The sequence below is a fragment of the Phoenix dactylifera genome, chromosome 1 (genome assembly GCF_051530095.1).
Source record: "Phoenix dactylifera cultivar Ajwa chromosome 1, Ajwa_hap1_PhDact_Kaust_v1.1, whole genome shotgun sequence".
Classification (NCBI taxonomy): domain Eukaryota; kingdom Viridiplantae; phylum Streptophyta; class Magnoliopsida; order Arecales; family Arecaceae; genus Phoenix; species Phoenix dactylifera.
Genome location: NC_143190.1, coordinates 45828839 through 45856068, shown reverse-complemented (window position 1 = coordinate 45856068; position 27230 = coordinate 45828839). Strand labels below are relative to the sequence as shown.

Here is a 27230-nt window from a genome sequence, read left to right as displayed (position 1 = left end):
CCGATCACGGCTTGGTGCTAGGGATGAATCCGGACGGAAAGATGTTGCAGATGCTCTGGTGGAAGGCGATTGCTGGGTCGGAGGCGTCACGGGCGGAAGAGGAGGCGGGAGATCCGGTCGCTGGCTGCACCGCGTGGGGCTCGTGGCTGGAACGGAAGGGAGTGATCTGTGAGCCCGGGATGGTGGCTGTGCGGAGGCGGGGATGCAGGCGGATGAAGAGGCGGAGGGATGGCTGGATTACCGGCGTTCACCGCGTGCGGGCTGTTGATGGCCTCATCACGATGGAGCTTGGAATGGGCTGGGGTTGGCACGGGCGGCGGATCGACGCGGGATTGACGGGAGGAAGGTGGACGGCCCTGATGCAAGGAGGGAGGAAGAAGATGAACAGTGGGATTAGTTTATATATATATATATATTTTTTTTAACACTGTTCATATGAACAGTGTTTTCACGGGACACTGTTCATATGAACAGTGAATCATGGATATTCAATTATTATTATTATTATTTTTGTTTTAAAATTATAAATTTTATATGAAGGCAGGTAAGGAATTGGTTGGAAATTGGCTTTGGATTTGAGGTGGGTCATGATCGTTGATTTGCTTGAAATTGTTCTTGAGCCCAATGTTATTTAAATTTAATTCTTGCTGAGCTGCTTCAGATCGAACTCGACCAGACAAGACTAAAAACCGGACCGTGACCTAATAAAAAGGGTTAATCAAACTTTTGCCCCATACATAATTAATTATAACTTTCGATCGAGTCAGGACCAAAACCTATTTAATCATAGCCTTAGCTTGATTACAATTCCATCAGGTTACTAAACCGGGTCAACACAATCTCCTCCTTATATGTTTTCATGAAAGATTACAACCAGGAGAGAGACAAGTTCAAAGTCTGTTTTGAGAAAAGAATTATTTACCTCTTACCATATTTTAAATTTATTTCAATGTTTATTCAATTTTATGGTAAAGTATGTATTTATTAGTTTAAGAACATTGATAAGTGCTATGAAAAGATAACTAAATTATAAATTATTCAGCACTTATCACATCGAAGGAGGAGTTGGAGGAGCTCAAAACACACTTGGCATGCATAACTCCTTCTCAGACAGCAGGAGATACTTTGGAGACAGAAATCGACGGTACAATGGATTCTGGAGGGGATCGGAATACCAGATTCTTCCATCAGGAGACACTGATCAGGAGGCACCAGAATAGGATTAGAGTCATTAGAGATGAGGATGGGCAGTTATCGGAGGATCCGGATAAGATTTCAAGGATTTTGGAGAGCTTCTTCAGGGCTAGGTGGACTGAGGAGACAGGGGGTGTGAGCCCGGTGGATATTCCGATGCCACTGGCAGGGGTGACTGAGGAGAAGATTACAGCACTGATCAGGCCGGTATCGAAGAGGGAGATTAGGGAGACGGTCTGGTCCCTTGAGGGGGACAAGGCTCCAGGGTCGGATGGCTTTCCTCCGTTATTCTTTCGGAGGTATTGGACGATTGTGGGACCGGATGTTACGACAGCCATACAACAGTTCTTTAGTACAGCTACATTGTCTACTGATTGGCAGAGGACGTTCATCACACTGATGCCGAAGCGGCAGGATGCTACTGAGCCGGGCCATTTCCGCCCGATTAGCCTGTGCACGACCATGTACAAGGCTACAACGAAGATACTTGCCGTTAGGTGGAGGGACATTCTTTCGAGGTTGATTAGTTCGGAGCAGGGGGCTTTCGTGGAAGGGTGGAATATTACAGACAATGTGTTTATTGCATAAGAATTTATGTTTGACCTTCGCAGGGCCCCGATGAGGAGGAGCTTGATGGGGATCAAACTTGATATGGAAAGGGCCTACGACAGAATGAGATGGGACTTTGTGCAGCAGTCTTTGCTGGGGTTTGGCTTTTTTGAGAGATGGATCAGCTGGGTCATGGGATGTATTCGGGGCTGCTCCTTTGCTATTCTGGTGAAGGGAACGCCATCTCGGTTCTTTGAGTCTTCCAGAGGATTGCGCCAGGGATGTTCCCTTTCTCCCCTCCTCTTCATTATTTGTGCAGATGCGCTCTCGAGAACTTTGAGACATGCGGTGTCCATGCATGAGTTAGAGGTGTACAGGCCAATGGAGAGGGCGACTCCGATTTCTCACCCGCTTTTCGCCGATGATTGTTTATTGTTAGCCAAGTCGTCTCGGTAGGCAGCAGTAGTCATTAGTAGGATCATCCGGGACTATTGTGCAGTGTCAGATCAATGTGTCAACTTATCTAAATTAGCTATATGCTTCAGCCCGAAGACCACATTGGCAGTGAAGAATGCTATTTTGGAGATTTTGGGGGTGGGGGAGCAGGAGGGCACATTGAGATACCTGGGGATTCCACTCTCTGCGGTTATGGAGTAGGGATTGCACCTCTCTGGAGCTTAGTATCAGGCAGAGATTGGAGGGATGACAGATGCACACATTATCGATGATGGGGAGGATTATCCTAGTTTGGTCAGTTCTCACTTCGATCCCTATTTACCTTCTCTCCAACTCTTTCATTCCAGTGGCGTTTCTAGGGACTCAAGAGCAGCTCTTTAGGAACTTCATCTTGAGGAGGAGTAGTGGTAGAGGCAGTATCCACTTATTGGCATGGGAGGTTGTGTGTCAGCCGATCAGGTTGGGAAGTTTGGGGGTGCAGTCACTAGTGGTAAGGCAGGAGGCTCTAGCAGCACGTCACGCAGCTAGATTTATGTTAGTGTCCGATAGTATGTGGTCCTCGTTGATGAGGGCCAAGTATGGTCCTTTGCCGAGGACACGGGCGGGCTGCCACTATTCACCGGTTTGGAGGAAGATGTGTGCCAGAGCCATGTTGGTGCTTCCGGAGATCAGATGGGCCATTGGGGACGGGCGATCTATCAATGTTTTGGAGGACAGCTGGGTGACTGAGCAGCCGATCAATCGCCTGCCGACCATGGTAGATTCGACGAGGTTGAGTGGATAAAGAGTTTGTGACTTGCTGGACCCTATTAGGGGTCAGTGGAGGACTGGGCTGATTCGGGAGGTTCTTAGGGAGCAGTTAGTAGAGTTGGTTCTGGCTCTTTCGGTACCTGCCTAGGAGGGGCCTGACAGGTTAGTATGGATGCCATCAGGACGGACGTGGGTACGGGCTAGGGATCTTCAGGCTTTATGCAGGAGGGAGCCAGCTCGGCAGATTGAGGGAAGATAGATTTGGAGGATGCGGGTTCACCTACGTGTGGCACTCTTCATCTGGAAGGTGGCATGGGCATGCCTACCTACCAGAAGTTTGCTAGCTCGGCGAGGAGTGTGGGTCACCCAGTTCTGTGAGGTGTGTACGGAGATTGAGGAGACTATTGATCATGCTCTTATGCAGTGCCCCCGGGCGAGGGAGATATGGAGTAAATCACCTGTGTCCATGCCCCAAGGGGTGGACTCGGCACATGATTTGATCCATTTGCTAAGAGTGTTTATGCGGAGTCCTCGATTCTGGGAGGGGGGATTCTCAGAGCATACCTGACTTATCATATCTGGTTGGACAGGAATGCTGGTATTTTTGAAGGTATGAGGTCGCTTCCGAGGCTGGTGGTGGATAGAGCTGTATTATAGGCGAGGAAGATTACCGCAGCTACCGTATTATTCTCTACTGAGATGGCCATAGACATCTGGGCACTCTTTTCGCTATTATAGCGCCCAGGTTCACCCTTATTTCTTGGGTGCCTCCACCCCGTAGTTATCTCAAAGTGAATTTCGATGGTAGTATGTCGGTGGATGGTGTATCGAGAGGTGTCGGATTTATGATCAAAGATTCTTTTGGCAGGTTGGTAGCAGCTGGGGGTCGACGCACGCCTGGGATCACTGTTGTAGGGGCAGAGCTTCGGGCCGCATTGGAGGGGCTGTCATATGTGAGGAGGTCCCTCAGAGCCGAGAGGGTATACTTTGAAGGGGATTCCTCAGTAGTGATTGACTGGATCCGATGTGTGGATAGATATGGTGATGGCCACCCTCTCATCAGAGAGACTCGTAGGCTGGCATGGAAGATGGGTGGCCTGCAGGTAGCACATGTATTTTGGAAGGCTAACAGGGCAGCAGACTGGGTCGCCTCCTTCGTCGCCCGGCACTCCGAAAATTTTCTATGGACATCTACAGGAGACATTCGCTCTCCTTTGTACGCTTTACTTTCTCATAATTTGGCAGGATGTACTCAAGTTAGAGCTATATAAAATAACGCATTTACCAAAAAAAAAGAAAAAAGGTAGGCTCTAGATATAGAAATTAAGGGATGATGTAATGGATGACCTCCTAATTTGTAGCAACAGCTCTCTCTCTCTCCCTCTCCCCCCAACACCCCCCCCCCCCCCCCCCCCCCGGGTCTGTTTGTGTCTGAAAGTGAGGATTTAAAAGTAGCATTGCCATTCATCTTGCTCAAGGATGGGATTATGTTAGAAATCAGGTCTTTATATCTGTATATATCTTCCGTTATTCTGTAGCTACGTATTTATGCTTAGAGTTTGTATAGTCGACTATTTGAATTGAAACATTCTGCAATCTGATATTATGATGCTGCCTTGAGCTTTCAACCAAACAAAACAAAACAAAACAAAAAAAAGCACTCAAAGCGGCTGTGAACCACGAACTCGTTGCATGCCCATACGACAAACACCGCGAAGTCATTGCATCCATTTCCAGTTCCCACGCAAGTCAAGAAACTGAGCCGGAAAACATGGAGCCGAGCATGCGGCGGTACTGATACGCGATGGGTTGCGTTAGTGTTTACTTTTCTTTTTTTTGACTCTTGCATGGAAGGGATGACGTGACCCCGCTTTTCCATAAGCTCATCGGCATGAAAAGCCAAGCCCCTATCTCAGCTGTTTCTCGCGTAGCCCGCCACGTATCCTCCCTTCCAGCTCGTTATTTTGCCCATCCCGACCATTCTCCCATTACCCTTCTCTCCCAGTCGACACGCAGCAATGGCAAGCCTCTTTCACGTCTTCTTCCTCCTCTCCTTCTACCTGGCTGTCTGCCGGAAAGATCCGTCGGAGAGCGCTGGAACCACAACCATTCTCGACGTCGCCGCCGCTCTCAAGAAATCCACCCAAGCCCTCGCCTTCGATCCACACAGAGCCCATCAACAACTCCTCGACAAAGAGGAATTAACAACCACCCTTCGCTACTCTGCCTCCACCGCCGACCTCTCGCTCCAGCTCTACTCCCGCGACTTCCTCCCCCTCCCCAACAACTTCACCACCACCCACAGGGACTACGAATCCCTGACCCTCGCCCGCCTCCGCCGCGACTCCGCCCGGGTACGCTCCATCGCCGCCCGGGTCGCCTTCGCCATCGACGGATCCAATTCCAAGCCTGCGAAGGCGGCGGCGATGCTGGACAGCATCCAGGGCACGATCGTGTCAGGGAACAGCCAGGGGAGCGGCGAGTACTTCTCCCGGGTGGGCATCGGCCGGCCGGCGAAGCCCCAGTTCATGGTGCTCGACACCGGTAGCGACATCAACTGGGTGCAGTGCCAGCCCTGCACCGACTGCTACAAGCAGGCCGACCCCATCTACGACCCCACCGGCTCCGACACCTACGCACCGCTCCGCTGCTCCTCCGAGCCATGCCACTCCTTGGACTACGCCGCCTGCCGGAACGCGACCTGCCGCTACGAGGTCGTCTACGGCGACGGCTCCTTTTCCAGCGGGGAGCTCGCCACCGAGACGCTGACCATCGGCGACGCCCCACCCGTCACGAACGTCCCCATGGGATGCGGCTTCGACAATGAGGGCATCTTCGTCGCCGCCGGCGGCCTCCTCGCCCTCGGTGCGGGGAGACTGTCCTTCCCCTCCCACCTGCCCTCCCACTCCTTCACCTACTGCCTCGTCGACCGCGACACGCCCGGCACCTCCACCATCGACTTCGGCCCTCCGACCGCCCAGCCCGAGGCCTCCACCATCACCACCAAGCTGCTCCGCAGCAAGAAGATCCCGACCTTCTACTACGTGGAGCTGACGGGGATCAGCGTCGGCGGGACGCAGCTGCCGATCCCTCCGTCGGCGCTGGCGATCGACGCGGACGGCTCCGGGGGGGTCATCGTGGACTCCGGCACGGCAGTGAGCCGGCTGAACATGCAGGTGTACGAGCCCTTTCGGGACGCATTCGTGAAGGGGACGCGCCACCTGCCGCCGGGTACGGGGCCGGATATCTTCGACGCGTGCTACAACCTGTCGGCGATGACGAAGGTGCAGGTGCCGTCGGTGTCGTTCCACTTCGGGGAGGGGAAGGTGCTGAAGCTGCGGGGGAAGAACTTCCTCTTGCCGGTGGACTCCAAGGGGAACTTCTGCCTCGCCTTCGCCAAGACGTCGTCGCCGCTGAACATCATCGGCAACGTCCAGCACCAGGGGATGCGCGTCGTCATCGCCGTCGAGAATTCCATGGTGTCGTTTACCCCGAATAAATGTTGAACATATAAAAACGAGTGAAGTAGGTAGGGATTGCAGCCAAGCGGGGAGCACATCGATCTAATTCTGGGTGGGGTGGGCAGCTCGTGCAATGCCGTATAGGCGTAACTAGTCAGGATATAAGTAAATATATGAACGCTAATCAGTGAATAAAATCAAAAGCATTTGGTGTGCTTGTTTAATTAACTGATGCTCTAATCTTTGATTATGAAGTGATGAGACCATGGTTGGCAATATAGGATTGGGTTCTTTATTTACATCTGTCTATCTATGCAAACTAGAGTTTGACGTGTTTAATATATATGACCTGACTCGACAGAGTTCCTCAAAATCAAATTAACATATAAAAGTTCATTTCACCTGGAAATTACTTTATATGTTAAAAATAAGATATTGGATGAATATATCTCAGAGTAATGAGAGTTCGGTGTCCAATACTTGGCTTTTTAAGAAAATAGAGCAGTGAGAGAGTAGGACTTTTTTTTTTTTGTGAAGGATAGAGGAGTGCACGATTCGGAATTTGATTGATGTACACCACAAAAGAAAGGATATATCCCGGTGCTATATTTGGTCTTTACCAACGCTTCCCTCCCAACGCCCTCCAAAGCGTGGGTAAGACGTCGGGCAGGTGGGGATGGGCTCAGTTTACGCCGACGCTTGAAGAAAGTATTGGCCATGTATGCCGACGCTTTTCGGCGTCGTTCACCTCGAGTTAACCGACGCTTAAAAACGTCGGCTAATATGGACCGACGCTTGAAACCGTTGGTTTGTGTCGGACTAGGCTGTCGGTCTTGCCCAACGCTATAAAGCGTTTTAAAGGCGTGCCAGATTCAGTGCCACTTGCACGCCGACGCTATACAAATTCCAACAAAACAAATACACTAAATCACATAGATAACAAAATGCACGCCACAAACAAAAACTTTTCATTTAAAATATTCATATTATCATATTTGATTACATTGTAATTCAAAAACACACTAAAAACATACATCTCAAATTCCTAAGTAAACAATCTACGATGTATCAAGGGTCGACGGCATCATCATCTCTATGAGTAGATAAAGTATCAACAACCTACAAGAAAAAAAAATACTTTAGAAACTAAGAATGCGAAAGTCATCACGCTCATACAAGAATACATTATAATTACGTAAAATATTTATATAGATTTAGTTATGTACCAGAGGAGCAAATCTCTGCAAAAAAGATGAAATAAGACTTTTTTTTGTGAAGGATAAAGGAGTGCAGGATTCGGAATTTGATTGATGTACACCATAAAAGAAAGGATATATCCCGGTGCTATATTTGGTCTTTACCGATGCTTTTAAGCATCGGTAGATTCCCTCCCAACGCCCTCCAAAGCGTGGGTAAGGCGTCGGGCAGGTGGGGATGGGCTCAGTTTACGCCGACACTTGAAGAAAGCGTTGGCCATGTATGCTGACGCTTTTAGGCGTTGTTCACCTGCGAGTTAACCGACGCTTAAAAGCGTCGGCTTATATGGACCGACGCTTGAAATAGTTGGTTTGTGTCGGACTAGGCCGATGCATAAATGCGTCGGCCTGTCGGTCTTGCCCAACGCTATAAAGCGTTGTTAAAGGCGTGCCAGATTCAGTGCCACTTGCACGCTGACGCTATACAAATTCCAACAAAACAAATACACTAAATCACATAGATAACAAAATGCACGCCACAAATAAAAACTTTTTATTCAAAATATTCATATTATCATATTTGATTACATTGTATTCAGAAACACAATAAAAACATACATCTCAAATTCCTAAGTAAACAATCTACGATGTATCAAGGGTCGACGACATCATCATCTCTATGAGTAGATGAAGTATCAGCAACCTACAAGAAAAAAAATACTTTAGAAACTAAGAATCCGAAAGTCATAGACCTGAGCCCATCACTGCAGACAGCTGAGTGGGGGTAACTCCGACACCGTAACCCCTCACGCAACCATAACGTTCTGGGCCCATCAATTCGGCATAGACCTGAGCCTCGATGCGACTGGCTGCGTCGGATGATGATGACTTCCCGACGCGCTCTGAAATAAGAGTTGTAGCTCTTTTCTATATCTCTCTCAAAAAAACAGTCACATCAATATTTTAAAAGAAATAAAATTAATAAAAAAATTATGAACAAATAAAAAATGAATACATACAACTATATCTCTCGACTCGTCCCGGACAAATCTGCCATCTCGGTGGGTATGGGTCATCTTATAAAACTCTACCTCACCAGGCTTCCTTCCATGCTCTACTATCTACGCATACGGAAAGTATATTGGCAAACTATATATCATGATACGTGCTATATATTAGTAGAGTTTCGAATAGTTTCAAAAGAACTTACGAATTCATTTCTATGTCTCGCATAACTCTTCGAACCTGAAGTATGAGGAACTGCTTGAGATGCTCGTGCAGCTCTACCAATATTAGAATATGTCTGCCAAAATAAAAGCACACAGTATAATATGATTCAATATATATATTTGCAATATATATTAATAATAAAGATAATATAAAATATTGAAACAATATATGTGACATGTCCTCTTTCAGAAAACCAGTAGTGAACAAGCTCCCTCCACTACTAAGGGTATACATCAGGAGGAGTCACACGAGCAACCTCCTCCTCTGTCATATCCTCGTGCTTGAAGTCCGTCTTCAATTTTGCTTTATATTCTTTCCATTTGCGGTTGAGGGACTTTAGCACCCAATCATGCCTCTTTAGAGAGAGTACAAACTTACCCTACAACAAGATATAGAATGTTATAATAATATTAAACCTCAAACGTAAAATTATTGTAGTAAACAAATTAACATACAGAAGGTGTCAAATTAAAAAGAACAAATTCAATTCATTACCTGTATAAGCCTAAGAAGCTCAACCCTATACGAAGAAAACTTGTCATTCCACTTCGTATAGTTGAGTGGACACAGTTGACTCTTGCGTGCAACAGATCCTAAAAAGTTTGATAGAAAACTTCTAGCTCTATTGATGGGCTGTCCCAATTCGTTGCATCGAATGATGATCTTCTCACCCGGAGGAAGCTTCCACACATCCTTTGCTTGAGTGGGTCCCCGTCTCGTCCTCACCGTCCCTTGTCCATATATTAAAATTAAATAAAATATGTCTTAAAAAGTTGAACATAAAATATGAACTTTAAATCGAATTATCCTGAATCCGGAGCTCATCCTCCGAGCAATCAGCAGGAGGCTCGCGCTGAGATCCTGACTTGTGCTGCTGGTGCTCACATGGCTGCTGGGACTGCAGGAACTGATTAGAGGTAGATTCCATTTGAGAATGCTGGAACTCCACATCTCTAAATCGTCTCCCCTGGGGCATATTGTTACTTGGTATGCACAAAAAGGAATCAATATCTGGTTAAATGATAAATTTATACTAAATAAAGTGCTAATAAAAGAAAATATAATAACTCATTCAACGTATACTTGATAAATTTTACTTACCATTATGAAACTACATTCTTATTCAACATCCATCCTAATCAAACTCGTTGGCGCATTTTCTTCATCAGTTGGCACAACATTATAAGGCATACACTGAGCATAAGTATCATCATCCTCCTCTTCCAACCTTTTTTCCATATCATACAAGTCCCTAAGTTTCGTCTTAATAACAAGAGACCATTTTTTATCTTTTGAGTCTTGCACGAAAAACACTTGTCGAGCTTGAGATGAAAAAACAAATGGATCATCTTTCAATAACACACCAGTATGTATCAACCTTAAAAAATTTACAAGTGTGAATCCATTTATATCTTGCCTCAAACCTCTAGGTGAGTTTATATCCACCTAATCACATCGAAATAATATTATCTTAAACTTTCCATAATAATTCAGCTCATAAATATTCGTTAGAGCACCATAATAATTTTTCCCTAGCTAGCAACAAGAGAGCGCGATGGAAAAAGGAGATGAAATGTTTTTCCTTGTTCGTGAAAATTCTTTAATAATGATGGTACTTGATAAAAAAAAAATTGGACATCTCGACTTCGGATTAGACCGACCTCTTTGGCCTTGAGATATTAAGGAAGGGGAAAAACTTCGGTAAAAACCAAGGAGCCACTCCCTCACGCGCTAGATAAAGACTAGTAATTATGGCAACACTTGAGTCAATGCACGATCGACGTTATAAAGGTGCAACTAATCTGTTATCTTACCATTAATGCACGTTGCGTTAAATCAGTATACTACTCTATATAAAGAAGTGGCTCGAGAATCCTAAGGAAAACTCATTCAGAGACTCTACTCTAAAAAATCTCTCATTTCCATACTATCACCCTACCATTCAAACTTAGTCATCAGAGGGTCTCCGCCAAAAACTTTCAGTCAAATGAACTTCTTGCAGATCATCCTTGAAGGTGACCAGTTCATCCTTAACTCGGTCGCCCATTCAATTTGGTTTTCACCAACCTCAGAGCGAGTCGAGTAGCTCTCCAACCGCGGTTCGGAATTTAGCGGCAACAATACTCATTTATTGAAAGTGGGATGATCTTGCTCTAAAGTATCTTTATCACTTTGTTAGTATAATAATCAGTTTTAATTTAATTGTTAGGTTTTCTAGGGGATTACATGATATCAGCCCAAGGAAATTGCAAATGTTAGAATATTTCTGTTGAGGGTGGGGGAACTCGTTTTTCCTTTTCCTTTTTTTTTTTGTCAAATAGTTTGTCGTCGCCAATTGAATAGGAAACAAAATGAAGAGTGCCCAACAAGAATAAGAAAGTATAAATTCTATATAACCTACAAATTATTGCCGTCATATATACATATATCGCATTATGGAGGCTATATGTAAACAAGACCTGCATCGTGAGCCTTTTTAATGGAGGGTGCAGATGAGGGAAAAAAGGGACAAAAAAAATAATTACGTGAAGAACGTAGCCTCAGCTCCAACACGGGATGGTGAATCCTGTGGAAAACACGTACACGCAATCCTTTCTTCTAATAATTCCGTGCTAAGATTCGTACCTCTCAAAAAATGTGAGATGCTCGAAATTATGGGATTACCATATTGTTCTTCAAACACCCCTCAGAAAAACAAAAAAAAAAAGAGGAAAAAAACCATGTTATTCAAATGCAGCAATCGCATGATCATGGAAGAGCAGTCAAGGGAGAGACGATATAATGAATTATGGTAACCATGCCTACTTTAAGTCGCGTATAGTCACTGGTATTTAGCATTTATATTTTTCTTGAAAAAGGAAATTTCAATTGCTATGATTTTCTTAGGAAGTGACATAAAGCGGTTAGATGGTTGCTGCTAGAAAGGGCCTCTCATGCAATGGAGGAAGCCTTGCCGAGGTCACCTTCACACAAAGTAAAAAGGCAAAAGCTCTCCTTTGCTCTCCTAGGATAGGCGAGCATGAAACCCTCTTCGTTTTTTGGCTCGTTTGGTTCACGGAAAGCATTTTTTCTCCTAAAAATATTATTTCTGAAAAACAAATTTATAGAAAGTGGATGCTTAGAAAAGTACTTTTAGCATGTTTGGTTGACAATAGAAAAGTGACAAATTTCCAAAGTGCTTATGTTTGGTTGGCTATCCATTTTTCTGAAAAAGTTATGTATAATTCTTATTATGCCCTTAATAAAAATTAGGTTTTTAATGCTTCTTTAATGCTGAAGGACCTTTTTGGGAAAAAATAAAAATTGAGTGATTCCCGCGCCTCATGGGAAAGTAACTTTCTCATGTTTCTTATAAAAAAAATTTCTTATGAAATGTAGAAATCATATTTCCATGAAAATACAACTTTTCCGGAAAGAGACTCTCTTCTTTGAAAACTCCAACCAAACAAGAGGCATCTCATTACTTTTCTTTTTACCACACTTTTTTCGTTCTTTTTCCGCAAACCAAACGAGCCCTTTATGTCTTTCGGACATTCGGGAGATATTTACAGCACCACTAAACTTTTCCTAGCGGACGCCGTCATTTGTTTTCCAGAAGGTGTACCAATTTTCAGTACTGGCTAGTATGGGATGGGCTAAGAGCTCCAAAAATTGATTTTGATGCATAGATTAAAGATCCCTAGAATACACGATTTTTAATTTCTGCATCCATTTTATTCGTAGATCATTTAAATAGTTTGGATATTAAATTTGGATGGCCGTTATTAATTTTCAGAAATATGTACCAGTTTTCTGTATACTCATATTAGCGTTGAGAAGAGAGGTGTCCGTAATATATATCTCAAAGTCTGAAAAAATCAATGATAGACTGTAATGGTCTCCAGAGAACAGGATATCCACCCATCTCAAGTCAACTATCAGTAATAGAATGTTAAAATTAAATATCTATACTATTTACCATGGTTTATACCACCAAAATTATCTGGAAACTAAGTATCTAAGTATCAGGTGGTCTCCAAGATGCCCAAGATAGAAGAGTTCAAACTCCAAATGAATAAATGAATAAATGCAAATTTGAAAGTGATCTTTCCTACTCACGAAAAATAAGAGCAAAAAGAATGAACAAGTAAATATTTAAAGAATTGAACGACATAAAAATTAATGGTTTTCATTATGCTAGTATGTACAAATATATGATAAAGTATTTAAATTGACAATCCATCTTATTAACCATGACTTACACATTCCAATATATATATATATATATATAGATTGAAAATCAATAATTTTTTACTACTTAAGATCATAACAAAACATGGACTAATATTCATCCATTTATTTTGCACCCACTTGATGTAAAGGTTAGAGAGTACAAAAATACATGTTTCTTAATTTCCAAACATTTTTAGTATTTTAAATATGTGAAATTTTAATTTGTATATCCTATTATTATTGATTTTGGAATTCAGGGAGTAGATACCTTCTTTTTCAAGAAAAGCACTTGGATTCAGAATTGCAACCAGGGAACATTCTTGTTCAGATGCTAATTAAGGGGACTCCATCTCTTGATGATGTCTCATATTGGATCAAGAAATTAAGATGTGACTGAGCCCATCAAGTCAACCGTGACCCCTCATTTGCCCGAAGCTGCGTCAAGCAAGTCAAGCTAGCAGACTAAGCTAGATTTTGCCCAAGGCTTTCATTAAATATTCGGAAAAAGAAAGATGATGTGGTCAAAGCCTCAAAGAATAGAGAAAGATATTCGTTTGGAGAGACTTGCCCAGATTGTATTGTTTAACAGTTATGCCCCAATCCCTATTTCCTTAAAAGTCTAGCTGGCAGCAACAATATAAACGGAAAAGAAAAAGGATTTCATGTAAAAGGGAACTTTTCCACCAAGTTAAATAATAAATTCTCCAAATATAATAGGTTTCCAAGTAGTTTTCATTTCAACAAAACAAATCGTTAATGGGGAATGATAAAGCTCAACACCCTCTATAAAAACATTTAGAACTTATCAACTTGAGAATGCAAATTTATCTCATGAAGTTATTCATGTTAAGTGACCGATACTGTTATGTGAAAATTAACTGCAGAGTACTCATTACTAGTAAAAATAAAATGAAATTTTAGACCTGACTACAAAACCAGATTATAGAAGTGCAAAATTAAATAAACTACAAACACAGAAAATAAAAAAACAGTTGATAGAAATAAAAAAAAATAAAGCGAACTTATGAAAGTAAAGAAAAAATAAATTTCACTATAAACTATATATATAAATAGAATATAAAGAAAATAAAAAACCAAAATCTTAAAAGGAGACATGCTATTGGGTGCCACCCTATCACATAAAAAAGTTCCCTTGCACCAACATGGCATCGATGTGGAACATTGTTATATGACCAAACCCTCAGAAATTGCACTAGCCTCCTTGAATTGAACTACTTCCCCTCTATCATGATTGACACCTAAAGCATTTCAAAAATTAACAGAGTAAAGTGAAAGTCCAAACAAATATGCAAAACTGAATATACATCCACATATGACCAGATCAGAAAAATAAAAGACATAAAACAAAAAACAAAATAAAGCATTGAACATATGAGTATAAGTAAAAGGAAATGAAACAAAACCAAAAAGAAAAAAGCTGAATTTGTAAAGGGATAGCAAAGATAGAAAATGGAACTAAAATAGGATGCAAAAGAAATAAAAAATGAATTATTGAAACAAGAAATGCTAGTAGCAATATGCTGTCACATAAAAGGTTCCTCATGCTAGCATGGTGATAGCTGTGGCCATTTTTACCTTGACCAAATGCCCAAAAATTGAACCAATCCCTCCTGGATCTTGGCCCAACGAACTTTTAGATTGACTATAGGTGCCAATATAGCATTGCGCTTTCAAAAATAAACAAAAAATGAAATTCCAAACAAGTACTCAAAACCGAAACTGATAAATACCCATTGGAGATGGAGCAAATACAATGTGGGGAATATATTCCGAGAGGGACAGGTCCTGTATGAGGACGTACTGAAGCTTCAATCACAGGAAGCTAGTCAAATGACCATAGGCATCTCCTAGGGCTTCTGAGAGCCTATAATGAGAACCTCCATTTACAAAAAGTCTTTTGAAGGCAATAAGTCCTGGGCCACTTGGTTGAAAAAGAGAGATGCAAACAGTATTGAAAAATAAGTTGAAGCCTATGTTACTGTAGATAAACACAATCTTTTGGCATAAGAAATCATGCATTCCTTAGAGAAAGCGCCCACACTAAAACACTAATGGTACTCAAAGTAAATATGGAGGACTATGATAGGGTAATAAGGTGGCAGTTTCTATCCAGAATGCTTTTAAGGTGTATTAGTGAAGAAAACCATCTACATGGAAAAAGTGCAGGAGAGATGTTTGCAAGCTTGCATTGGCATACACAGAAGAATAAAATCAAAGACCTACTTAACAACAGTGAAGAAAGCTGAAGTATAGGGCAAGGCAATAAAGTGCATCACACATATTCTAGCACAACAAAATGTTGGTTCTTATAAAATTCTGCATAAAAAAATCCAGATTACAAAGTCAATACCTCCTGCCAGCCTCCATAATGTCTAGAACTGGGCTTATGTCACTCATATTCACCCCACCATGACCATTAGATGAAACATAAACTGTTTCAATCTCTAACGGCCTTGAATTAAAAGTATTTGTCATCACAAAAATTTGCCCGTTGTGGTGCAAGTCTGCTATTGCCTGAAGATATGCATGGGGCCACCAACATGCATGCCCAGAAACCACAAGGTCCATTGATTTAAAAATTGAACAGCTTTCATGCCTAAAAAGGTTAACTTCAAGAAGCACATGATGATTTAAATTCATGGGTGCACTGTTTCCACAGAAGTCAATGTTCCAGGCTGTGTTGAGCCAAAAAGCACAACCTTTTGCACCGGTGTTTCTTGTTTACACATCACAGATTTTGAACCGGCAAAGTTTTTTTTTTTTTTTGAAATGGATGTATCATACATAGTGGGTACAAATACACCCAAAGAAATCAAAGAATAACAAGTCTCGGAATGCATTGGGTAGTCCCCTCTCCTTTAGCCACAGGGTCTCCTTAGTCACATAGGATGCTACCCAATGTGCTGCCCCATTGGCCTCGCGATACACATGTTTAGCCTGCAAGGCCATCCCACCCCTCACCATCGCTCGAATATCCCTAAGGAGTGGGTGGTAAACTGGTAAAGTTTGTAATCCATAATTTAGCACAAGAAAATCAATTAAAGAATGATAGAAGTAATATAGTTGTCAAGTAAAACAATCTTCCACTAACAGAAAACTTCATAAACTTTTGGCACGTTACTTATTCCTCCCATCGATATTGTTCTTGTTTTTGTGATTTGCTCCTCTCAGGCTTTTGGCATCTGACCTTTTTTTTTCGAACCTTCGCAAAAGCTTCCCTTAAAGTTGAGTTTGAACTACAAATAATAAATTTCTGAATGCTCTAAAAAGATTAATGATCAACAATATTAAAGGTGAGCTAAAGCACGCTTTGCAAGGCAAGGCCCAAGAACAATGCTTTTCCTAATCACAGGAGAGGTGTCTTCATTCCAGTGCCAATAAAGCCTCAAGGCATAGTATGCCATACCGTACTGAATCGGATGATACAGAATATACTATACCGCACCAGTTCGGTACCGATACATATTACAGGGGCCGTATCGGCACTCTGTACGCCGAACTGGTCCTGTAACGGGTATACCAACATAGTGACAAGGTAGCATTGGTACAAAGCCCGATACTGAGACTGCATACCTTGCTTCAAGGTGTATATCTTTCTAAAAAGCCCAAGCACAAAAGAGCATGCATCATCAAATCAGCCTTGATTTTCTAAAAGTTGTTAATTGAGTCTCTATTTACAAGCTTACAGTGCAGTACACTAAACGAGGTTAAGCCTTTTTTTATAATTAAATGACGTCAGAAAATCAATAAACATCCTATTACATGGACAACCAGACACTTCCTCAAATCTTCCTATTTGGGTCAAAATCGCTCTCTATGTTAATTTCTCTATAGTAAAAGAAGTTCCAGGCAGGCACATATACGAAGGAGATTAAATGAAAGAGCTAGGGTTTGAGTACTCAATAGGAGCTCCCCTGGAATGGGCCCCACCTACTGGCTGCCTCCTAAACTTTGGGGTCCATGTTGCATGGACATTAACATCAGTTGAATTTCGTCATGGATCCCTATGCTATCTTCTAAAAGCTTCCAAAAAAAATAAATAAATAAAGCTTAGTGTTGTATGGCTTACCAATTGTTGTTGTTGTGGTAATTATTATTATCATCATCATCAAAAATTACATTCCTTACCTGAAACCATATAATTAGCTCAAAGATACAAGATACATGATGATTCACAAGTCACAAAAGTAATTTTTGCTTTTCTTGAAAAAAAAATCATTTTTATCCAAACTCCAAGATCAAAGCCTACTTCTACTGTCATAATGAGATTTGCTTGAAAGCAAATATTAGATTCAGTATGTGACATGTTTGACCCATTTATTTGAAGAGTCCAACCACCCACTGATCTTTAGGATCTAACAAGTATCCAAAGTGTTTAAGGCATATCCAATCAGGAAATGTGTCGACATGGATTTTCAAGCTAGACACTAGAGTCCAACACTTAGTGAATTGGTCATGTTTAGATTTTGATACGGGGGGACCAAAAACATGCAAGGGACTTAAATGGATGCAATAAGATTTAACCTTAGATAATAGAGTAGAAGCAGCTTAAGAACTTTCAAAATGTAACTACAACCTTAAACATGTAGAAAGGAACCCCCAAACACAATCTGAAACAAAAGACACCATCTTGGGCTAAGAATTAGGAACTCTGACTCTTGTATCAACCTCCTTCCATTTCAAGAAGAAGAAGAATAGGGAACATACCATTTGCATCATATGGGGGTGGGAAGAATTGCAGATAACAAAATGAAGCAACAATTAATCCTACAAAATAAACATAAGCATGGCGATGAGGAGGATGCAGCTAGTAAAAGCCTCAGGAATCAAAACAATTGCACCGCTCATGATAATTGATCCTAACATTCGAACCTAGATAACCCCCAGCAAATACATCTTGCCAATGATGCCAATAGTCATCCACTCGAGAAATTGCAATAAGGGTTGCAGAAAGTAAAGGAAGAAGGACGATGCACAGTTTTGCAACGTGACCCCCGCAATCAAAAGCTCTCATCTTACTGGATAGATACCATGCAAGAAATCCCAGGCCTGCAAAAGACCCTGCATATTGATAGATGGAAACTCGATAAATGCAGATTATCCCTCAGGGAAATCATTATAGAATGTAAAGAATAGCAAAAAAAATGCTCCCATAAAACTTCCAAGTTCCATTAGTCTAGTAGTGAAAATTACAAGACTAGAGAAGCGGACAGAAAAAGAAGATTAAAATAGACCACAAGAAAATGATTATATGAATCAAGCCCCAGCGAACATGAACTGGAGGTAATTATGTCAGTCCTACTTTATCTCTTGAATAACAATGGCAAAGACTCCAAATATAAAAATATGAACATGCGTAATGATTAGATCAGCAACAGAATTATCTATTGTGGCTGCAGCTAGCAACTTCTGCAGATGGTTATGCACACGCATCCACCTTCTTTGGAAGCATGAATTCATACAGAATGAATGTTACTAAGTTTGACTTATTGCTTTGCATTGAGCAGTTGCACTGACATTGCATGGTTTGCATTGACAAGAAAATAGCTAGTGTGCAATAAGGTTGTCCCAACCATTTTAGCATGGTTGATTGGATGAAATTTCTGAATCATAGTAATAGGCATTGATCCAATTATATATGCGTGTGTTATTTGTTAAAGTTGATATTACAGGGTTGTAATACATTGGAATTAAAATGCTACATTTTGTTGTTTTTTTTACCAACATTAAAATTTCTTCTACTATATTTATACAACTTCAGAATCGCTAAGGAAACAAAACTGGTTAGTCCACATTAAGGAAGTATGGATATTTTAAATTGCATGCCACGTCTGTATCCTATACATATTGAATACAGACACATATTTCTAATGCTTATTCAATATATGCTTTTTTTGAATGAAAAAAAGTGCCAGGTAATTCCTGGATAAGCCTTGGATACTTCTGAAATACCTCAAGGGACAAGGGAAAGGACTTTCTTTTTTTGTTTTTTAATGAATGTTAAATTTTTAATGATGGATGGTAAATTTCAGAGTTTGTGGCATTGATATACTCTAGTGTAAAATTCATGTACTTAAGTCTACATGAATGGTTACCAAAAAATGGAGTTTGGAGATGTTGGTATTATTCTATGAAATATGAACTATGTTATTATGATAACCTATTATAGTTTGCTTCTTTTTACACATTAAAAACATATATTTATTTTTACATAACCAAACCGTATTATGTCCTCTTTTTCAAGATTTGTAGTATCAATGAATCTGCATCATGTCATATCCATAACCCTCATCTGTATCCATGCTTCATAAATCCAAACTTTCAAAATATAACCTACATGAATTTATCTACAAGCATAGAGTACAGTAAGTGGATGCATATCACAAGTTGAAACAAGCTACACTCAAAATAATAAACAAGCTTTTTTTCATGGAAATAAACAAGATTTTCAAATGTATGTTAAAACAACCATTGGCCAGTATGCTGCTTACACGAGGAATGACCACTTGGAAAACTCTTGTGTCCTTCCTTTATAACACTCTTCTCCCCATGGCATATAACACCTGTAGTGACATTGTCATAAACCTGGACATTTTATGCATGACGAAGATTTATCAAGCAAGGCATAATGATTGATCAAGCTAGGCATAATGAATAGAGTGAAAATATTATTTGTATTACAAAAATAAAAATTAGAAGGAAAATGAGATGGCGTAAATTGAAAGCTCACGTCTTTTCCATCAGGAAAACAGCGCCAAAAAAAATCTGGCCTTGGTCTACCAACGGCATCCTTAATTGCATCCGTTAGGACACTAGTTATAAGCACAGAAAACAGCAACCCTGTATGTCGTAAGTTCGATGCTAGATCAGGTTATATACCACAAGAATACTTATTCAGATTTGAGAGAGAAAAGGGTACACATACCTAGTATGGCTTGATGCAAATCATACGCATTCCTCCTTTTTATGTAAATTGTGATAAAGATTATGAAAGGTAAAAGAATTGCAATTAGCTGCCAGAGAAGAAAAGGTCATTGTTACATTATGCACAAGCATGCTGCCGTCTCAAAGAGAACTTTCTTTCTCCATAAGAAAATATTCATGCAAGAGATGCAAGAACAAACCGGAACAGCCCACAACGGCACTGTGTTGCCTTTTAGTGGGTATCTCAGATCTGTCAACATGTCCTTTCCCACAAAGCGGTGAAAAGGTTCTATGACATTCAAAATGATATCTATCAGAACAAGAAGTAGCAGTATAATCCAGTCATAAATGTGGCATTTTGCTACTTTGGCTCCATGAGATCTTAAGGTATGAGCTCCCAACTGAATATCTGGCACTGCGTCCTTGTGAAAGAAAGGTGGAGAGAGAGTTCAGAAATATAACCAATCTACACTATAACAAAATTGCTGTTTGTGCTCAGCAATAACAACCACATAGATAGTAGTTGCCAAAAAGAGAATCACAATCAGATGAAAAAATAAAAACAAGCACGATACTTCATAGTAATAATTTAATGTTCTTTCAGCAAACATAAATAATTTATTATAGAATCAAAAATTTTGCTAGGGGTGCATCTATCTGTAAGATACCATCATAGTTTCAGGATATTCACTAGCAGTTGACACTAGAAGCAAAGTGATTAATGAATTTAGTTAGTTTCCAGAACTGTAGAGGTCTGCAAACTTAGGTTTTGATTTTCTTCTATCATTAGCAAGATATTTCCTCTTCCTGAGCTCCATAATCTTCTCTATTTCCTTTTCTTTTGCAACTAAGAATCCTAATCAGTGAGTAGCCTCTTTCAAATTTGATATTATCATCACAACATTATTGAATCCAGAAATGCCAAAAGTCACCCTTTGGAAAGATTCCGTCGATGATATGTTGTCCTTGTGCTCAAACTCTATTCACATGTTGATGAAAGATAATTCATTTGACCACTGAGGTTTTCCTTATATGTTATTGCGATGTGCTAAGAGAAGTTTGGATATTTGGTGAGGAAAAAAGAAGACCAGAGCAGGATATTGTCCGTCCCTTTAAAGCAAACAGACTATATTGGAAAGCTGCTAACTAAAAATGGCTGACACAAGATAAAATTCAAGTACAGGGCAAAATCTTATCTTGCACCAATCTATGTTCTTTCTTGAAGTGAAGCCGAACGAATGGATCATCGGCCTTTCTCTTGTTCCTACATCTCCTAGTTTTGAAATATTGTCCTTCTATGATCCAAAATGTGCAATTCACCATGAGAGATTCTTGATAAAATGCCCTGTCTTTTACAAGAAACTTTACGATGGGTAAGATAATAATTAAATTATCTACTTATGCATTCTAATGCTCATAGGGAAAGAATGAAATGCTTAGATTTTTAGGGTATAGAAAATAGACTAAAAGACTGTAAACTAATATGGAGTGCAAATGGTGCTTCATCACAAGGGAGATATGAGGGAATTATCCAAGATTGTTAAGTTGGTTTTGGAGAGATGACTACAAAAAGAATATACCTAATGCAGTGTATGAGGGTCTTTTAAAAGCGCACAACATAGTTTGTTCTCCTTCATGCTTTTGAAGGTGGTGTACTCTCCCCATAATGTCCAGTTAGCGTTTGGTTATTGACAAAGTCCTCCAAGTCATGCAAAGTAGATATCCATAATTTGCAACATATACTATGGGGTATGTTCTTGATGTCCCGTTATCAATTTCTTAGTTATTGTGTATGAAAACTATGTCAGCAGCTTTCTATAGTTGAAGGAGATGGCAGCTAGATCCACCTTTGTGAAGTTCGATCAGCCCTTGTTTTCCAATGACAACCTTTGTCTCAATGTTTCTTTCTAGAAACCATTTGAGAAGTACATGGAAGAGCTAGTCCAAGAACAGACAAGGAAACTCAAGGAAGAAGAGGATACTAAATCTTCCGATACTTCCTAGAAGCATTCTTGCAATTTTAGTCTTAGCAAGGTCCTCTAGATGCCTCACCTCATTATATTCCTTAATATGGAAGAAATGCAAAGAAAAGAGATGCTCAATTGGTCTGAAACTTGGTTTTCTTTTCTCTTTTTACTCTTCCAGGCCCACAACATGAACATGAGGCAAAAACCTACCAAAATTCCATTCTTTCCAATGAATACAACATCTAAGTATTGAATTTCTTTGTTTCAGATGGAGTGGGGGAGGTCTCAAACTGTGTTTTCCTGTATCTAGAGAAAAAGAAAATTGTGTATGTAGCTATATCCCTTCATAATCGAATTAGAAATCTGAGACCAATAAAGGCTCTCACATATAGAGATTCATGAGATCTCCGCTACCAACAGCATTTGGGCATTAATTGGAAATGTCAGAAAAAGATAAAATTTGGAAAACTTGAGGGTATCCTTTCTATGAAGTGAAAAATATCCAAAGCCACCATTGTATATTCAAACCCTAAGCTCTCATTTGCAAGGTTAACAAGCATGTCAATCTAACTAGTCCCTCTTTCGATTGTCATCCTCGTGATGGCATTTATGTGCAATCTAACATTAGAGACGCAATCAAGGATAGAAATTAGATCACTCTTTTTCGATAAATCACCAATAAAATATACATTGCATGTATAGCGAGAGATATTAATACCTGCAGAAATAATATGATAATACAAGAAGATGGAAGAATATGGATGAAGACTTCTCTTTCTCACTGCTGCTTGCCCTCGTCTTCATAACTCTAACCCTATGCTCCTTCCTCCTCTATTTATAACGGGATGGGCTGGCTCTCAGTTGAAACACTAGCAATGTTTTAAATCTAGACGAGACGGGGGCGTCCTAACTATCCTGTCTTGTTCCTATGAGAAAATGGGACCAAGACGGGTAGACTTTGAAACTCATATACCTAAAGACAGAAAAAAAAAAAAAAGAGAAGGAAAGGAAGGAAAGAAGAAAAAAGGAAACAAAGGAAGGAAGAAAAGAAAAAGCAAAGGGAAAGAAAGGAAGGAATGAAGGGAGAAGAAAATGATAGAAAGGAAGGAAGACAAGAAAAAAAAAGGAAAGGAGAAGAAAAAGGAAGGGAAGAAGGAAAATGAGAAAGAAGAAAAAGGAAATGAAGGAATGAGAAAAAGAAATGAAGAAAAGAAGGGAGAAAGGAAAGAAAGAAAAAAATAAAGAAAGAAAGGAAAGAAGGAGAGAGAGAGAGGAGGTTACCTACTTGGATGCTTACCTGGAAGGGCCATTAGGACCGGACAGGGCAACAAGATATCCCATTTCATTGAGAAACCAAGAGACTTTCATTCCACAAAATTTAAGATCTTGAACCTTGAGATTCTATGGCACCAATCTAGGAAACCCTAGGGGGGCGTTTGGTAACCCCCAACAGGATCACCACGGTGATCTAAGATCCCCGGTGATCCGAATGCTGGGGTGATTTAATCCCTGGTGATATAAGATCAATGTGTTAGGTAGGCCATAGTCCAGTGATTAAAAATCTCCGGATATCCATGAGTAACTTGTTTGGTATGGTACGGGGATCCAAGATCACTGACCACATAATACCACAAATACCCTTGATATATCTTAGATGAATTTTTTTATGTATTTTTAATTCTCATGAATTAAAAATGGAAGTCAATATTACTAATTTTTATAATAACTCCATAATTTTGTCACATATTCTATTTTTAGTAGCCCCTTATCATATATTTATTGATCATATAAAATATATTATAATAAAATATTAATATATTTATCAATATATTAATTATTAATATATTCTATAAAAATATATTTATTACTCCTATAAATTATTAATCTTATAAAAATATGTTATTTTTCATTATAGAATTAATATTTTTATTTATACTTATAATAGATTTTTTAATACTAATAATTATTTTGATTAGAAAAATAAGGTAAATAGAAGTAATATAGTAATATATTAAATATTTTCATTATATAAATATAAAAAATAATAATATATTTCTACTAGAATTTAAATTTATCCTTCAATAATAATAGGATAATAATATGATTAGTAATATATTACAATATAATATATATCATTAATATAATATATAATATCAACATAATATATATATATATAATATTGACATAATATATTGATGGTATATTAATATATCAATTTTTCTGCTAACTTGAGGGGTATTTTTGTCTTTAACTTTCAACCCAGGATCACTGTCCTGGAGTGATCTTGGATTTCCGACCTCAAGGACGGATATCCCATCACCGAGTTGGAGGGTCCTAAGATCACCGCCGCGTAGGATCACCGTGGTGCAACCAAACGCGGTGATCTTATCACCTCCACCCACATCATCCTTGATCCTAGGACGATCACCCCATACCAAACGCCCCCTAGGTGTTGATGGAACCCTAGCAATTGCAGCCATCTATGAAATCCGAGGCACATGACCAGCTGCCTTAGGGTTTCTAAACGTGGTCTACCTAGGTTACCCAGGCTTAGCCCTAGAAGCAAGCTATATAAGTAACCCTATGAATGGGCTGAGTCTGAGCTCGATCCATAATACCATAAATTCTATGCCAGCTCATATGAAGCAATCCCTGTAACAAGAGTCTAATTCACCTGCTCAATAAAACTGAGTCTGAGTTTGATGAGAACTCAAAAGAAATCTGAGAAAGATCAAGGATGATAGACAAATATAGGACTCCGAGGTCAACTTGGATATCTAATCTACCATACCCCATTTTACTCGATAGATGTGGCACAGTTATGATGAAGCAAGGTGGACCAACCTTTCTATGCATAAAGACGTATAATCATGCTAGTCCCTAGTAGATAGAATGTACAAAAAGTTCTCCATTCATGCACAACATCTATTCCTACAATTCAGTCCCTCCACTTTCTCTTATCCTTGATTGATCACTGAAAAAAATATTAACATTGTCAAGACTCATAGCTAATTGATTTCATGGCCTATTAAAATTCTGGAAAACCAATGCATGAGAAAAACAAATTTTCAATGATATTTTGTTATACTCAAATTAATAATTGTAGTATGAAAATCAATTCAGACAACAATATTACCTAGTACCAGGACTCCTATGTCTAACATGCTTCCATTTTGAAATGGATAAAATTTACTAGGTGGACTCCTTGTTGGAACGGCTGTCATGTCCACTCATGGCGAGGCACAATAAATCATTGTGCTTTCTATCAAGAAAAAAATCTAGGGTATCATTGTTGACAACGAGATTAGCCAAACTAATATTATAATAGGTAATTATTTCCTCAGCTCAAAGGACCACTCGTACATTCTACAAACGAGACCAATATCTCTGACTCCAACAATGGTTTCCAAGAAGTGGTCTCGTGTCATTGACTATTTGTTGTAAAATATACATTATTTGGTGCAAAGTTAACTACTACGATGACTATGAGAAAATAGCCACTCCAATTAGTTTAGGATATTCTCTACAATAACAACTATATAAGTGTGATGCTCAACCTTACTTGTAGCTGTGAACAATTTTCAAACATCCATAATGATTCAATTCTGCTCGTAAAATATACAACTGTCCACTTGGTGATTTTGCCTAATAGTGACACTTGTGGCCTCTTTTCTTGCTCAAAGGCCTAGATGTGATACAATGCTCTTACTGATTACAGCGAACAAAAAGGAGAACCATGATACATCTCAAAATAATATGTTTAATATGCTACATAGCTTTTAGGACATACCTTACTTCCAAAACCTTACGGATGTTACATCATTATATCTTTGTAATGCTTTCTAGGAAAAAAAACATTGCCAAGGAAAAAATTTGGATGCATGTAACCAAAAGGAATTGTGCTACCCAAAAGTTCTGTAAAAATCTCTGCTTATTTTGAATGAAATTATTTGGTGTCTTATGATTATGTCTTTTCAAACAACCGACAGCCATTGTCTTTCCAAATGATTTAAAGTGGTCACCTCAAAAGCCCCAATGTGATACAATCCTCTTACTAATTACAACGAACAAAAAGGATACCTCTGATACATCTCAAAAAAATACATTCAGTATAACAAATGGTTTTTAAGGCATATCTTACTTCCAACATCTTACAAACGTTACATCATTTTTATCTTTGTAATGCTCTCTAGAAAAACTTTGCTAGAGAAATAAGTTGGATTTGTATAACCAAAACGAATTGTACTACCCAAGGAATTTGTAAAAATCTCTTATTATTTTAAATAAAATTATTTCGTGTCTTATACATATGTCTTTGCAAACAAATGACAACTAGTGTCTTTGCAAATGACTTAAATTCATCACCTTGAAGGCCTCTATATGACACAAACGAAAAGATACCCATGATACATCTCAAAATAATATGTTCGATATGTCAAATGGCTTTTAGGGCATACCTTACTTCCAACACCTTATACATATTACACTGATATATCTTTGTAATGTTTTCTAGAAAATTTTGCTAGAGAAATAATTTGAATGCGTGTAATCAAAAGGAATTGCACTACCGAAAGGATTTGTAAAAATCTATGAACATTTTGAATGAAATTGTTTGGTGTCTTATGATTACGTCTTTTCAAACAATCGACAGCAATTATCTTTCCAAATGACTTAAATTTGTCACCAACTTCCTTGTTGCGTCTAGAATTGACGATGGATTAGGTCAGACTCTAGGTCCGAATTCAAAACACTTGTTCTAGGAGAAAAGGCTTAAATGGTGATGATGATGATGATGGGAATTGCAAAACACACAAAGATATAGTTTGCCAAGAGTTGATATATAGATATGGTTTAAAGTTATCGAAAAGATTGCCTTGGCGAAGATCAAAATATCAGCTACTTCTTAGTCTACAATTTTACCTTCAAGTGGTGGGTGGTTCCTCTTACCGATACTCGGTGCTGGGGTAGAACAAATGGCTCCTGATTATAGTGAGAGAGGAGCGAATCCTCAAAGTTGTCAGAAGTGGAGCCTTCTCCTCATTCTCCACCTCCTCTGAGATGACCATAACGAAGGTGTTAACCAAAAAATAAAATGAGAAATCATTGATGTGGAAAAGAAATAAACAATTTTTTTTCTTGATTGACCCCAAATATCGGAAGAGATAGATGGAGCCATGGAGGCCTCGTAGGGACGAGAAGGGGATGGGGGGGGAGGCTGGAGGAGCACGAAAAGAAAAGCGATACCTTCGGAGGGGTACAGTGGCTTTATT

At 39.7% G+C, this 27230-nt stretch overlaps 2 protein-coding genes across 6 annotated transcripts; one reads left to right on the top strand and one right to left on the bottom strand.

Moving 5' to 3' along the window:
• The first annotated feature begins 4901 nt into the window (after positions 1 to 4901).
• Positions 4902 to 6679, top strand: LOC103708208 (protein ASPARTIC PROTEASE IN GUARD CELL 1). Its single transcript, XM_008793031.5, has one exon. The coding sequence runs from the start codon at positions 4968 to 4970 to the stop codon at positions 6453 to 6455; it is 1488 nt and encodes a 495-aa protein (XP_008791253.3). The 5' UTR covers positions 4902 to 4967; the 3' UTR covers positions 6456 to 6679.
• A 7179-nt stretch (positions 6680 to 13858) lies between these two features.
• On the bottom strand, positions 13859 to 27230 carry LOC103708184 (lipid phosphate phosphatase 2-like). 5 transcript variants are annotated; one of them, XM_089924436.1, is made up of 8 exons: positions 26881 to 27230; positions 20194 to 20282; positions 19995 to 20082; positions 19800 to 19909; positions 19561 to 19654; positions 17942 to 18130; positions 17777 to 17836; positions 13859 to 14307 (listed from the first exon to the last, which is right to left on the bottom strand). In XM_089924436.1, exons 2-8 carry the CDS (start codon positions 20251 to 20253, stop codon positions 14234 to 14236), a joined length of 675 nt encoding a protein of 224 aa, XP_089780562.1. In that variant the 5' UTR covers positions 20254 to 20282; positions 26881 to 27230; the 3' UTR covers positions 13859 to 14233. The 5 variants fall into 5 exon arrangements, with proteins under 5 accessions (XP_089780562.1, XP_089780564.1, XP_088559621.2 ...); XM_089924438.1 differs by having other exon boundaries at positions 26908 to 27230; XM_088703495.2 differs by having other exon boundaries at positions 20194 to 20415; positions 26881 to 27228.

Excerpts from the sequence above, each read along its gene's own strand:
- LOC103708208 (XM_008793031.5), top strand. The coding sequence starts at position 4,968 with ATGGCAAGCCTCTTTCACGTCTTCTTCCTCCTCTCCTTCTACCTGGCT.
- LOC103708184 (XM_089924436.1), bottom strand. The coding sequence starts at position 20,253 with ATGTTGACAGATCTGAGATACCCACTAAAAGGCAACACAGTGCCGTTG. Across the intron at positions 20,083-20,193 it reads TGCCGTTGTGGGCTGTTCCG|CTAATTGCAATTCTTTTACC; the intron begins GTTTGTTCTTGC and ends CTTCTCTGGCAG. Across the intron at positions 19,910-19,994 it reads TTTGCATCAAGCCATACTAG|GGTTGCTGTTTTCTGTGCTT; the intron begins GTATGTGTACCC and ends TACGACATACAG.